This window comes from Equus caballus, chromosome 6, assembly GCF_041296265.1.
Source record: "Equus caballus isolate H_3958 breed thoroughbred chromosome 6, TB-T2T, whole genome shotgun sequence".
In the NCBI taxonomy this organism is placed as follows: Eukaryota; Metazoa; Chordata; class Mammalia; order Perissodactyla; family Equidae; genus Equus; species Equus caballus.
The window spans coordinates 67,338,361-67,353,796 of record NC_091689.1 but is presented as its reverse complement, the minus strand read 5'-3'; the positions used below and the strand labels follow the sequence as shown (position 1 = coordinate 67,353,796).

At 38.4% G+C, this 15,436-nt stretch overlaps 1 protein-coding gene across 8 annotated transcripts in view; it reads right to left on the bottom strand.

Moving 5' to 3' along the window:
- Positions 1-15,436, bottom strand: part of FAR2 (fatty acyl-CoA reductase 2) — a 144,179-nt gene that overhangs the window by 38,588 nt on the left and 90,155 nt on the right. For all 8 annotated transcript variants that reach the window (XR_011439722.1, XR_011439723.1, XM_023643306.2 and 5 more), the window contains exon 2: positions 11,374-11,602. Coding sequence is in view for 6 of the 8 variants with exons in the window: in XM_023643306.2 (XP_023499074.1) it covers positions 11,374-11,562 (189 nt within the window). In the remaining 2 variants the exon portion in view is untranslated. The remainder of the gene's footprint in view (positions 1-11,373; positions 11,603-15,436) is intronic.

Sequence of the window (15,436 nt, the reverse complement as noted above, 5' to 3'; positions counted from 1 at the left end):
CTCTATTTATGGCAATAGTTACTTATAGCCCAGAAGGCCAGAGAGATACTTTGCAAATCCTGAGTAAGAAAATTCAGCAGAATGAGAAAACCAGAAAGAGAAATTTTTTGGAGTCTACAAACTCCTTGGGTATGACTTCTGCAGCCAGATGTCAAGACCTCATTTTTACTAGAAGCAGGAACTGTGCGAGAGATGTGGGTATGACATTTATATTATGCTTTTGAAACAACGTAGAGTTCTTGAACTTGGAATTCTGCAATCAACTTGTTATCCACATGACCTCACTTTGGAGGTATCCACAGGAGGTTTGGTCACTAACTGGGGACCATTGAAGGTAATTGTGTCTTTAATAATCACGAGAGTCTTTGATCTTTATTCAATTTACTGAGTCTGTCTCTTCAAATATTACTATATTATTTAGTTCCAATAACCCACTAAAATTTGCTTAATATTTTTATTTTGCGAAAAAAAAGGTAAAGTCCCTTAAACTAAAGGGCAATCTCTGTGGAATATCTGGTGTCCTGAAGAGCCTATAACATTCATCAGAGAAATTTTAGAGTGCTCAGCAAAAGCAAATTAACGGATTCTGTAAGTTAGGTCTCTAACAAGAACGGCTTACTGAGAAAGGATATAATCTAAGTTGAGAACAATTCAACATAAACAAGTAACATAAATCAAGGCAAAAAACTATCATACCCAATGTAAAGAATCACAAAAATTTACAAAACGTTAGGATTTTGCTAGTTCACCAATACCTCCTATAAGATATAAAAGATTAACCTAGAAGTTTTTATTGCCTGAGTGAAGACTATTTCTGTAGGACCAGAAGGCAGTATGGTGTAGTAGTGTGGTTATCAAATGTTGGCATAACGCAGGGTTGCCTGGGAAGATGTTTAAAAAACAAAAAACAAAATCCTCAGATGTTCTAACTCAGGAAAACTCTGGAGATTCTGACTCAACAGTTCTGAGTCGAAGCTTGGGCACCTGTACTTTGTACAAGCTCTCCAGTGAGTCTGATACACACTGAAGGTGAGAACAATCGGTGTATTGGAAAGAGCTCAGGCTCTTTGGAGTCAAGGAAGGACTGCGTCTGAATCCTAGTTCTGCCATTTATTAGTTGTGTGGCTAGGGCAATTCACCTCTTGCGGCCTCAGTGTTTTCATTTGCATATTTATCTGAAATGCCAATCCCTGGATTGTCTCATTCTGTGATCTCAGAAAGCTAATGATTCAGCATATTTTCTGCTATTCTTAAAAACAATTATGCATTTAAAAATGTTTAGTTCACTTTGCATAAGAATGTATAATAAATGCTAAATGTGACACAATGTTCAGGTCCTCATTTTGTTATACTTTCTTTCCCCAAGGTCATTTTCAGAGTTTTTTGGGAATAAGTACCTGGGCAAGAAAGGAGCTAGATGACAAGGAAGATGGAGACCAATCTTAAGATTATTTCTACTCTCTAGCAACTCTGCTGGAGCGGCATGTTTGCATTATCCATGGTAAAGGATGAGGAAAGCGATGACACTAATCCAGAAGTGGCCATGGTTTTACCTTCCTAATGATGTCGTCATCATTGAGAGATATACTAACTGGAGAGCAGTGCAAGATAATCAGGGCTTAGAGGAAGCAATTTCTCGGGGGAGGCAATGCAACGCAATAGGGAAACCGCGGGCTTTAGAGATAAGGCAAGTGCATTTAAATTCTGCTTTGTCACTTGCTGAGCATTTCCTTGGATAGGTGACAACTTTCTTGGGCTAATTTTTCATCTGTGAGGTAGCAATAAAGCATGCCACAGAGTTTTGTGAGATTAAATAAGGTAATGAAAGTCAGATGCCTAGAATAGTGCCTGCCACTTAACAGGTTCTTCATACTAGGAACCCTCCCTTTCCGCATTGTCAACAAGACTCCATTTTTAAAAGGTGCTGATCAGACAGCTATGTTTGCATGTGTGTGTAATAGTGTCTGTTGGGTCATCCCAAGGTTTCTGATTATACTGTGTGATCCAGATACCTATGAAAACTGAATGTATTCTAGAGTCCTTTTGAATCCTGTGGCTGGTTGACTTTCGAAGTAAAATAAGTATGGGCAACTTGAAGCTAAGAAAGACTTGTGATTGGAAGAAGTTTTAAAAGAAGGAAAGAAGTTGGACATGTGAAATCATGCCAGTGATTGAACTAACTAGTGAATGGTATGATAAAAGAAAATAAGAGATTGAGAAAGTAAATTGCTTCTGTTTCTGGGATGGTTACTATAGCCCTGGGACTAAATCAATGTCCTTAATTTTTTTTTCTTAAAAGAAAGGGAATGGCCCATAGGGGAAAGGCTTAACATGCTTCAACTAATCTGAATTGAGTAACTGTCAAACTAAAGACCTGTCACACTCTTTTAAAAGTGTGCGTTTGTTAATCATGGAAATTTAACTTCCTGGCAAGCTTACATTCCCTTTAGTTGTCCCAAGTTTATAGAAGTCTCTTGCTTTTGGTGGGATAATTAATTTCTTAGAAAAAATTAAAAATAGTGATGGAACAAAACCAGCATTGGGAATTTAAAATACAAACTTCTGTTTCCAATTGCTTTTTCCTTTTATAGAGATTTAACAGAATCATTAACGTCAATCAGAAAATCATTTTTGGAAGTTGGGAACAAGAAGTTTTTACACAGGGTAGCCCGGACCAAGAATGAAAATGCTTTTTTTCCTTATGAAATAATCTTTGAAAATTAACAAGCAACTTTTACATAAAATGAAATTAATGATTTTTGTTGGATGCTTGTTAACACTCCACAATGTCAGATTGTTGGCCTTTTCTTTGCAGGTCTTATTTGGGTCACAGTTAATTTTTTCAGTTTGAAGTTAATTTGTTTGAATGCACTATTTTTCCTCTTGGGGATTAATTTATCTAATCTAGAGACTACCAAATGGTGATAGTCTTGTGAAAGGATTCAATAAACTATTTTGTAAAATCTTATCATCTTCTATTGTCTTAAACCTAATAAATTCTGTGAACTGAGGGCCCAGTGTGTGACCCTGCATGATTCATTATCCAAAACTCTCCAGGGTATTTCAAAGTTAATTTAACACCAGGGCAAATTAGGGCTTATTGAGTAATTCACATTTTTCCTGAGGAGTTGACTTGAAATATCCAGTGCAATCTGCCAAACTCTGCCTTTGTTTATAAATCCACTTCCTGGAGACATCATACAGGATAGTCCCTCCCTAGAAACCTTGCATTTTGCCTGCTCTTCTCAGGTGATGCATTCCAAACCCAGCACAGTCTCATTGTAACCCTTCCTTTATCTGATTACGGTAACTGAATAGGAAAAGCCCAACAATTTTTGGTATTCTTTCAATGAAACATTTTTAAAATTCTGACCTCACCATCACTGAATTAACTACTTTACTCTTAGTATAATTTCAAGTACCTGGAGTTTTATTTTTCAGGTGTGGATGTTGCCTTCCTAAGGTTTTCTTAAAGACTTATTCAAAGCAGATTGTGACCAATTTCAGATGCTAAATGGATATAAATAGACACAATTGTTGTACAAAGAAACACATCTCTAAGGCACTAAAGAACCTCAAAATGCTCTCAACATTTTTTTGAACTTCGCAACTGAGAGATTTATTTGCAATTATCTGTTATAGTGGGGAAGAGTCATGTCTTTTGTTAAGCAAAGCCATATTCAAGATAGCAAAATAAATGAAATACCAATTTCTCTATCTAAAATTGTTCTTGCTACAACAGAAAGCTGGTTGGTTCATAATTCAATGAGTGCATTTTTCATACCTAAGAGACTAAGCAGCCAGCTTGGGACCCCTGGGGGCCCACAGTTGTATAGCATGGGTCTCTGGTGAGCATATTCACATTTCAACACATGAAATCTGGCTTATTTTCCTTAGAAGCTTCTCAGATTTTGTGAAAGACACTAAGAGATTTTTAAAAAACAATGTCAAATACTAGAAATCATGTTACTAATAAAAAATAAGTCAAACTATTTGATTTTGATAAACAGTTTCAAAATTAAAAATCAACTGAACTTGTATCTAATGATATAATATTAGAAATTCATGACTGCTTTGCTGCCTTATTTATTTACTGTTTTAAAAAGTGGGTGTTTTTCCCCCACTATAAAAGTAAAACACATTCATTGTAATTGCATTTGGAAAATTTTGGAAAAAGATTATTTTTCGTATTTTTCACTGTGAAAGAGGGTGCTTTTTTCCTCACGATAAAAGTAAACATGCTCAATATAATTGTAATTTGAAGATTTGGAAGTGCCAAAATATAAAATTAATTCAAGATCCCATGAGCATTTAGGGTCATTACTTGAGGTTATGATTTTATGTCTTTTTTTTTGTTTTTGCACTGAATGTATTACAAGCGTTTTCTCATGTCATTTAATATTTTATAAAATATGCATTTTAATGCCCGCATAGCCGCCTAACACATGTATGTATCATTTTTATTGAATCATTCTTCTACTGTGGAATATTCAGATTCCAGTTTTGCTACTATAAATAATACTACAGTGAATGTATTTGTACATTTTTTGTGTGTGTCTCTGGTTGTTTCTCAGAGTGCCACTTTAATTATCTTTATGGGAAAGTCCTCAAGAATCTGCCATTAATTCAGACAACTTTCCTTCCATGGATATGTTCCTTTCAGTGCTCTGAAAATACTTAAGAAATTAGTCATATGTGAGGAAACTGATCCTCTCCTCTGATTCTTGAGCCCCAATTCTATGTGGCCAGTGGATTAACAATATCCTTCTTTCCAAAGCATCTCCTACTTAATTGTCTCCCTCTGAAAGCACGGAAACAGGAAGTGAGAGGTGGCGGCTGTCCCAGCCATGAAAGGAAAGGAAAGAAGCAGATGCATGGATTTTGATAGCTAGAACAGATGTTGTCTTGACCATGTTTCCTAGGGACGTAGCAGGAATCAAAGACAAACCGGCAACATTTTTTACTTATCATGTTTTAAAGAAAAACTTCCAGGCTTCACGTACTTGATATGATTGATCTACCTTTAAGAAGCACTGTATTTTTTAAGGTGGGTTAGAATTCATGCATTACTATGTGTGACTGGAGAGAAATATTGCTTAAAAGCGATAGCAGACCTACTTAGGAATAAGGTATGACTGTATTTAAATCACTCCGTCAATGTCAAAATAAAGGTAAATGGCAGAATTTAGACTGGGTCTTGATTTATAGGAGGTATTTAATAACTATTTGCAGAATCTGAGGCTCATCAGAGAAACTCTAACCCAGACAGGAAAGCTCTGAGTAAAAGCCAAGGGTGAGAGTGGCCATACAATAGAAGTAAACCTTGGCCTTGACCCAGACAAGACCACTGAAAAACTGGAATGCATTAAACTTGTTCATTCAACAGATTGGTTGATTACCCACTAACTGTCAAGCACTGTGCCCAACGTAGTGGACACAGTGGTAGCACATGAGAGTAATGACAACAAAAAGGTCTTAGATTTAAAAGTTAAAGGGAAAAAATTTGGATGATAAATGTGTTAATGGTTTTGGCAAACCCAATACATTTGAGCAAATGAGGTGGTATTTGCCAAACCTAAGACTTTTTTACTCTCACTGAATCTGAAATTAAGAAAGCATAAAAGCAGACAGAATTAACAGGAAATCAGAGTTTTATGAGTGTATTCCTTTAAGTATAACCCTACATTGGAGAGTTGGTTGTGGTGACCCACATGTTTGGAATAACCAGCTTGTACCTTTACCCTCCAAATTCTAACCAAATAGAGGAAAATTAGACTTCATATGGAATATTTTCATTTTTTAAATAAATGTTGCAAAAATATTAGACTACATCATTCTCCTTTTAGTCAGAAACCCTGGCTCTGTTCATTTTGCGTGGTTCCATCTGACCATGTAAGTAAAAAATTTATGGAAATATAATTAATGCCTTAGCTTCAGAACCAGAAATAGAAACTTAAGAAGAAATTTCCACATTTCAATTTCTTGAGTATTTTGATACTATAGTAATTGTTACCCTTTAAAACACTTATATCTTCAACAGTTTTACTATGACAGCAAAGTCTCTTTGAGGAAGAGGACAGACTTTTTTTTTGAGGAAGATTAGCCCTGAGCTAACATCTACCACCAATCCTCCTCTTTTTTTTGCTGAGGAAGTCTGGCCCTGAGCTAACATCTGTGCCCATCTTTCTCTACTTTATATGTGGGATGTCTGCCACAGCATGGCTTGACAAGCAGTGCATAGGTCCATATCTGGGATCCAAACCAGCAAACCCCGGGCCGCCAAAGAAGAATGTGCAAGCTTAACCACTGTACCACCGGGCAGACCCCAAGAACAGACTTTTAATGACAAAAGGAAAATACTTTTTTTTCTAAGGTTGAATTTAGGAGTTTATGTGAAGGAAGGCTTAGCAAAGGGGAGGGTAGATAAGACTGATTGCTCACAGAAAGCTAACTTTGCAAGCTGGACTTGATACAATTAGGGCTATCTTGAACATTTGGCAAAAAGATTTTAAAATTGCTATCGGAAGACATCTGCTGGACTAGAAATGGAGAGTCCTAAGCTTCAGAAATTTGGCAAATGGCTTCTGGTTGGGTTTTTTTTTTTTGGTTTTAATCACCATCAAGCTCCAGTTTAGTTGTCTCTGCATTGAAGATGACCAGTTGATGGTATGTTTTGGATTAGTCAAAGTAAAAACTGATTATTTTGTGTTTTACACTAACAAAACCAATAGATAAATTCTACTTTGCCTTTTTAACCCATATGTCTGCTTGGATCTCCTTGAGCCTTAATTAAATTATGATTGATTACGCCCCTAATTCAAGATCCTCTCCAATATTATTGAGAATTCCCAATGCCTAATTTTTCATGGCACCTCTGCTCTTGCTTTTTCTCTAGCTCAGGTATGCATTAAGATTATTTTATAAAAACACATTTTGTCTGACATGTTTAGGTGTTCTGTGTCAGAAGGCATTTTTCTGATCCTCTGTTCCAGAAGTTGGTAAACTTCATCTGTAAAGGGCCAAATAGTATGGCTTCTGTTGCAATTACTCAACTAATAAACTTATTGCTGACCCAACCACTATCTTTCCCATTTTCATCAGCGTCACTTAAGTACTGCTTTACTATTATTATTTAAGTGGTAGGAAGTCATCTAGCTGTCAGAAAACAAAAAAGACCTTCAATGGAGTGCCATCCCCTAAAAAATAAAGCTCAAAATCCCATATTTGAATAATAATATTAAAAGCTAATATTTGCTCAGTCCTTATCATGGTCCATGCACTATTCTAAGTGCCCTTCTGTATTAACTCGTTAACATCTCACAACAGAGCAAAAGACAATGACCATTAGTATCCCTATTTGGAAACTGAGGCTCCGTCATATAAGGGCACACTACTTGAGGACAGTGGGGAGATGACACCAGCTCAGGTCATCTGACTCCTGAAACCACGGTCTTCTCAGTATGCTTACCTCCTAATACCCATTCTTCTGTCTCTTGATAAGTATCTGGAATATTCAGACGTTCTTTCTTCTCCACTAGCCCCTGTGCCTCAGGAGAGGATGGATGCTGTCATCCTAGATCCCAGGAAAGGCTTCTTGCTCTAGGTGCACGCTTACTCTCTGGCCAGTGATTGGCTTAGATCTGAAGTTTCTGAACAAATCAGTACACAGCATACCTCAGGCCACAGGGGTTGGTTCAGAAATGGACAGGTAACTTCATGCAGGCTAATGAGACGTATGGGGAAATTTGTTGAGAGTTTCGAGAAAAGAGGTTTCACCAATCTTGAGAGAGAGCTTCAGGGAGAGCCAGCTTCTCTTCACTCAAAGATCACCATATATGTATGTGAAACTTGAAACTGTAACAACGATCTTATTCATAACTGGGATAAGACTAGAACAAAATGGCAGAGCTCATAGAGTCACAGACCAATGCAGCCAGAGCTCTAGTGGAGTCATAATTACTCATCACTGTGTAGGATAGTCCTAGATTTTTTCCATGGTATAACCAATATATCATCTTTGTTTTTCAAGCCAGTTTCAATTGAGTTTTCTTTCAACTGAAAGTAGCCTAACTGATATAATTATTTGTAGTCTTTCAAGATCTGGCTTCAGCATATCTTTAGAATCCTTAATATCACTTGTTTGGGACCAAATAAGTCACCTAGAGTTTCCCAAACACACCACACCATTTGTGCATTTGCAAGTGTGGTTCTTTCTGCTTCGATTGCCCTTTGCTCTCCTCTCCCTGGAGAACTCATGCTGCATTGCAATCATGGTTTACATGACTGTCTCTACCACTGACTTGGCTGTATTGTTTTTTGTCTCTATGTTCTCTGTGCTTAGCATACACTTGATACATAGTAAGCACTTTAGTAAGTGTTTGTAGAATTAATAAAAATGATGGGTAGCTTGGAAATCTGAATCACAATATGTTCCTTTTATGCAAGATAATTATCTGGATCAACGCTGTCTAATAAAACTCTCTGTGATACTAGAAATGTGCTCTACCTGCTCTGTCCAATAAAGTAGCCATTAGCCACATGTGACTATTGAGTACTTGAAATGTGGCTAGTGTGACTGAGGAACTGAATTTTAAATTTCGTTACTAAAATTAATTTGATTTTGAATATCTACATGTGACTAATGGCTACTATATTGAACGGCACAGACCTAGAAACCAAATGAAAAAAAATCCAAAGATGGGAATGTGTCATCTAAATGATTCTCGATACCAGACTAAATGGAAACATTTGGAGACAGTCTTATTTTGATTCTAACCATTTTTTATCCGTAAGCAAAAAATTTAATATAATCTAGAGGTTTCTTTTACCATTCAAAAGTAGCCCATTCACATAATTTAAAAATATAATTTCAGTTTGTCTTTATTTTGAATATGAGCAAAATGTACTAGCCTACACAATTTGTGTTATGGGAGCTTTTCAGTCTCAGGACCCCAGAAATGAAATAAAGTAGATCATCTTTTCCATGAAAAATCTTTTTACGGGTATCAAATTCCATAGAGTGCCAGGAAAGTAGGTATTTGCATAACCAAAGGCTTATTTTTAATAGTCAGGTGATAGAATCTGTCCTTGTCATCCTCAAAATGGCCATGTAGACGTGATTACCACAGATGAGTTTTTCAGCTATATAATACACAACAGATTTCTTTCCTTCCACAATTCTTTTAGGGAAAAATTTACGGAGGAAAAAAAATCTGTACAAATAAACTCTAATTATCATAACAGTAAAAAACTGATGCCCTAGGGGATAGTGGGTAAAGCCAGACCTTATGATATCAGACCTGGATTTGAATCCAGAAAGGCTTGAGAGAGAGAGCAAGAGAGAGGAATAGATGGATGGATAGATAGAGAGCTAGACAGACAGACAGGCATTTCTGGGTGAGTAAGGTATCATTGCCCCATTTTACAGATAAGGAAACTAAGGCTCCATAAAGTATGTATCCTGCCCACGGTCACACAGCTAACAATTGGTATTGCTGAGATTCAGTCCTAGGCCAGTCTGCCTCTGAAGCCCATGCTCTTAAGCATCATCTGATAATAACAGTTCCCAGCTGATGTTGATGGTGCTGGTCAGGAGACCACACTTTGAGGAGCACTGTTTCTAAAAGTCAACAGCTGACAGTAAATAACCCAATAGTGGAAGCAGGAGTAGGGATTTGCAAGGCAGTTTCATAGATAAGTTATATATAGTACTACAAAGATTTCCAGAACAAAAGTAATGTTGCTGTGTTATCAAGTACAGAGCATCGAAAAGAAGAGTAGGTAAAGATTGTGCTGACCACAAATGGTCTCCCACATATTAATCTAGAAATCCATAAGCTGGCTACAAAGCTAAAGAGGCTTGTCTGCTCTGTGATGAAAACAAAGACCATCAGGGAAATATAACTGAGCACAGCTGTCTGAAGAGAGATCTGAGAGTTTCTTCTAGATTCCAGTTTTCTGCCTCATCAGCCTTTTTGTCTCAGTCTTAAGAACCATTAGTTTCGATGCAGGCAGTGTAGGATGCGAGCAAGCGTGCTGGCACTGGAGCCAGACTGTGGGGGTTAAAGTCTGACTCTCTCATTTGGGTGACCTTTGGTAAATTAACACTTCAGGTCTCAGTTTTCCCATTCATAAAATGAGGCCATTAATAGTTCTTACTTCACAGGGTTGTGGCAAAAATAAATGAAGTAAGGTGTGAAAAACCCTTTCAATAGTATCTGCCATGTACTAAGTATCCAGGAACAGTCAGTATTATTATCTGTCCCACTGCTGAGTTGGGCCATGAGATATAGGAGAGACTTCTGACTGTCTTGATGATGGTTTGTATCAAAATCTCATCCTGGTGCCTGAAGATAAATGGGATCGTCAGAGTTACTGGGCATCTGTAATATGTTGTGCTATCAGATATACGTCTCCATTAGATGCGAGCATTCCTGCACACTAGAAAGGAGACTTTGTAAAAACAAACAAACTTTATTTAAATTTTCCTCTTGCCAACTCTCAGTGACCCTGTACATTGCAAAGGGGACTATGAACCAGACACACTTTTTTTTTCATTTGATGCCTCTGGCAGTCCTGGTAGATAGTTGCTGTTGTTTCTCTTCTAAACATTGCAAACTGGAGCTTGAGTGGTAAAGCGACAACAAATTCATGTCGGAATTTGAGCCCAGATATGTTTGAGAGCAAAGCCTATACTAGCTTCAAATTTACAAATTGAAACAAGAGAGGATATGCATATATTTTCTTGGAGAAGTGAGAGGGTTTGATACTCAAATGCTCATTCACACATATAATGTTTCATTTTTCAATGTTTTCCCCTTAGAAGAACTTAAGAGATAACAGAAATAAAATGGCATAATAACAATATCATTATCATAGATAAAATATATAAACAGCTAAACCTTGTAGAGTTTAGACAACTGAAAGTATTACTGCATGGCTACTCAGTAATCATCCTCTCTGTGTATCATAATATAATATAATATATGATAGAACATCCAAAAATTTGGGGGAAACTACCTTAAATTTAGAAGAAAATTAGGGAAGAGTTCCAATGAACTTATGATAGATTTCAAGCCTGGACCATCCACTCTGGGAATTTCCACATTTTGATTCTTACTCGGTAATTTCCGGAACATAGATTTTCTTCTCGCCTGCCCTGGACAGAGCCCAAGCATCTTTCCCCTCTGAGGGGAACACATCACAGACTTCCATGAACAATTGGTTGCTATCTTGCTTTGTCCCCTATCTTCTATCTGCCCAGATACGCTGCCCCCATCCCCACCCCCTGACCTCCGCACCCCCTGCTGTTTGGGGTTATAAGAGAACATTCCATGTATCATCTTGCCCTCAGGCTCTTCCCATAAGGCATACCTTACTATTTATGATCTGGGAAACCCTCTGCTGCAGTGTGTGGCCAGCCTTGGGCCTCACAAGGATGTAAATGACTTTCAGGTCGGGGCTGGTGCGACACAGCTTCTCTATCAACACTTTGCCTAGGAAGCCTGTGGCCCCAGTAATGAGAATGGACTTGCCACCATAGAAAGCTGCGATCATGGACATGGTTCTTCCCTTTGTCCTTTAGAGCTCCAGACAGAGGTGCCTGAAAAGGAAGAGAAATAACAAGAGATTACATTCTCAGAAGTTCTAAATGCTGTCATTTAAAATGTTCCTGGTGCTTCCAGGAGTTCAGAATGCAGAAAAAGGCCAGACAGAGCGATCGCATTGTGGTTTGTTGGCTAAATGATTCATTTCAACCAATATGTGTGGAGCTCACTCTACATGCCAGACTTTATGCCAGGAACCATGGGCAAGAAATGAGTAAGACATGGTTCCTGCTCTCAAAGAATTGCTTGTTGTCTAATGGAGGAGACAGACACATAAAGAGATCATTAAATATAATATAGTAAGTGCTAAAACAAAGGGACCGCAGAGGAAGGGCGCCTAGCAGGATCTGGAAATTTCAGGAAGTCCCCTACAGGGCGTGACACGTGAAGTGAAACTTGAAGGCAGAGAAGGACTGGGAGAAGGGTGTTCCAGTCCAAAGAAAGTGCATACTTCCATATGGTGGAAATAAAAGGAATTCAGTGTGACGAGGATGTAAACGATAAGGCTAGGAGTGGCCCCACGATCTATGAAACCAGAGCTTAGAACAGCTATTCGATTTTTAAAAATTATAACGTAAATTAGTATTTCCATTGCAGTTTTATTTAAAGAAAACCCTGGAGCAAATAGCTTTTGGTTTCTCTTGAACAGACTGGCCCTGGCCTACCCAGCCATCTCTAAATAAATATGTTTTTCTCTTCCTTGAGCTGAAAACAGGTTGAGTGCCATCCTTTCCTTCATATGCTGCTCGTTGGGTTGAAACGTTGCAAAAGATAAAGGGCAGAGAAGGTTGAACGAGGGAGGCGATGAATCATAGGCTTTGTTAAATCTCAAAATAGCACGGGTCCAATCTAGAGCTCAGTTAGTCCATTCAAGGCCCTGTTTCCAGGAGCGCAGGGAAACAGTTAGCAAATCTGGTAGTGGGGAGCCAGATGCAAGACTTCAATGCTGTGACTCCGGACATAAAGCACCACCTGCTGTAGAAATGCCACAGGAAGCATTTTGTCTTTAAGCCCAGGTTAAAGTGTGCTGACTGGAAGCAGTGGCAGAGGGCTTTGACGGAAACAGAGCTGGCAGTGTGGGAGCAGTCTCTCCTCTCTGCCGGTCCGTCCACTGACTTTGCCAACTGCAGCAAGTCCTCAGCTGTCTGCTTGGGCAGGATTTGGGTGGATCCTGCAGAACTCAACTCCAGCGACTGGCCCTGACATCAGGGCTTATAAAAAAGAAGATAGAAACAAGTAAAAGAGTCAACACCCTGTCTGTTCAACTCCAGTCAAGATCCCTCAGCCTGGAACTCCTTAAGGAACAATGACTTTCCCAGTCATCATTTATAAATGTATAAATTATAAATTTGGGTCATCATTTCTACTTTGAGGATCTTGAGGCTGTGTTCTTGGGTAGAACTCTTTGCCTTTGAAGCATTCATTGATTCATGAATTTACTCAATAAATAATTTTGAACATTTGCCATGCCAGACTCTATGCTAAGTTTTTTTTTTTTTTTCTTGGTGAGGAAGATGGGCCCTGAGCTAAGATCCGTTGCCAATCTTCCTCCTTTTGCTTGAGGAAGATTGTCCCTGAGCTAACATTTGTGCAAATCTTCCTCTACTTTAAATGTGGGATGCTGCCACAGCATGGCTGGATGAGCATGGTGTAGGTTGGGGCTGGGATCCAAACCTGCAAACCCCAGGCTGCTGAAGCAGACATTGAACTTAACCACTATACCACCAGGCCAGCCCCTCTATGCTAAGTTTTGAAGATAAGCAGATGAATTAGGCAAACAGATCCTTGCTGTCACTCTAGCAGAGGAGACCAGTGATACAAAGATAAGTAAATACATAAACAAGATAATTGCAGACAGTTACGAAGGTAAATAAGACAGGGATCAATGGTAGAAATCACACCCAATCGTCAATGCTATTCACTTTAGGAAATCTGGATTTCAAATCCTATTAGCTATATTCATTGAGTTACTATTTAAATCCCTTTTATTGAGGGTTAATGTGAGAAATATTATTTTGAAGAACACATTTGGACCTTGTGCTGAACAGCAATTAATCATAATTTTTGTCACGTTACATAATGTTACTCATATTACAATCTATTCAATGATTTTCTCAAGAATTTAGCACTCGGAAAAAGTACTGTATATCTTGCCTTGCCTGCCTTGGAGCTCAGAAAAGCGGTGTCACCAAGTTTCGAAGGCAGCATAGACCTTGGCTTAGCACAGAGATTCTAACAAGACCGTGAAATCAAATCCTGGTTCTACCACTTAGTAGCTGTGTGACCTCAGGCAAATTATCACTTTCTCTATGCTGCAGTTTGCTCATCAGTAAAATGGGGATAACAAAAGTATCTACTTAACAATGCTGGGGTGAGAATTATATGAGTGAATACACATAAAACTCTTAGAGATATACATTACCTATAGTGTATACTCCATAAATATCGGCTATTAGTACAGTCACTGGTTCTATGTTTTTCCTCTTAATGGTTTCTGGCTTTTCCTTTTAACATTTATTTCAGATGTTCTGTCTTATGCATTTTATATACCCTCTTTTGGAAATAGGAGGAGATACTTTATAACTCAATCATCAAGCTGAGTAAAGTGTTTCCATCAACTGTAACACTACTTGATGAGAAATCGTGTCCATTCCTTTATATATAAAGATGTTTAGGCACCATACTCCTTTAAGATAATATTAGCATAAGTGAACATAGTTTTTCACAGGAAAACATGGGAGGGAAACTGAGTTTGGATAGGGTAACTTCCTAACCTCGTTTATTCTGAAGATGTCAGATGCTTGTTTTGTATTATCATGCTTTGTGGAGTCATATTTTCTAGAAATGCAAATGTACAGTTAAGATATTTTTGGGCCAGACACAGTTTTGCAACACGTGGTGAAAACTTTGAGAGAGAAGTTAACACGTCTCTAAGCAGCCTATTGCTTGTGGGACAAAGGAAGGCTTGATGTGTCCCCAAAGAATGGAATTTGCCTTCTCTGTCCAGAGTCCAAATACTTCTCAAACACAACAAAACCCACAGCAGGGTTCACCAAGTGCTCTGGCAGGAAAAACAAAACATAAACCGGTATCTCCTGGCGCTCCTCACCCAACCGTCAAAAGCAGGTGGCAGAGGACTTGTGGCCACGACTCTAAGCCAGGCAAGTGATTCTGCAAAACGTCAAAGAGAATTCTCATCCTCTGATCAAAGCTGCATCAAGGTGTTTCTTCTACCTCTTGCTCCTGCTCTCAAGATATGGCTTGGTTCCTGGCCCCAGAAACTCCCATACAAACTTCGGCTCCCTGAAACCCAATTTCATATGGTACAGCTTTGCAAGGTCCAGGAATTGTTAACCCTTAATGCAACTCATTAAAATAATTAACTTAATTATTTTAAAAATGAAAATAATTTTACACTCAGTAACGGAGGCTATGCAAATCTAGAAGGAGGAAAATGTTTGGAATAGCTGCCCAGGGCATGGCTTGCCTTTCGTGTCTTTTCGAATGACTAATGCAGACAGCAAAGGACAATTTCCTGTCCCTCATGCTCATGACTCGGTTTGTGAGAAGCCTAAGTCACTTTGACAATCTGTGAATCATCCTGTATGATGCAGGCTATCTGATGCTTGAACGAAAAAAAGAAGAGAATTGACAAATATATTTTTACTGAATGTCCGCTGTATGCCGGTCCACCAGGCCCTGGAAACAGTAGTGCACAGGCCTTATGAAATTCTTCCTTTCTATTCTGGAGCATTTTTCCTCCTTAAGATCATCAGTTTTCTATGGTCATGAGTGGAAATAGATAGTTTTTACTCTTTTTTTTTGGTAGT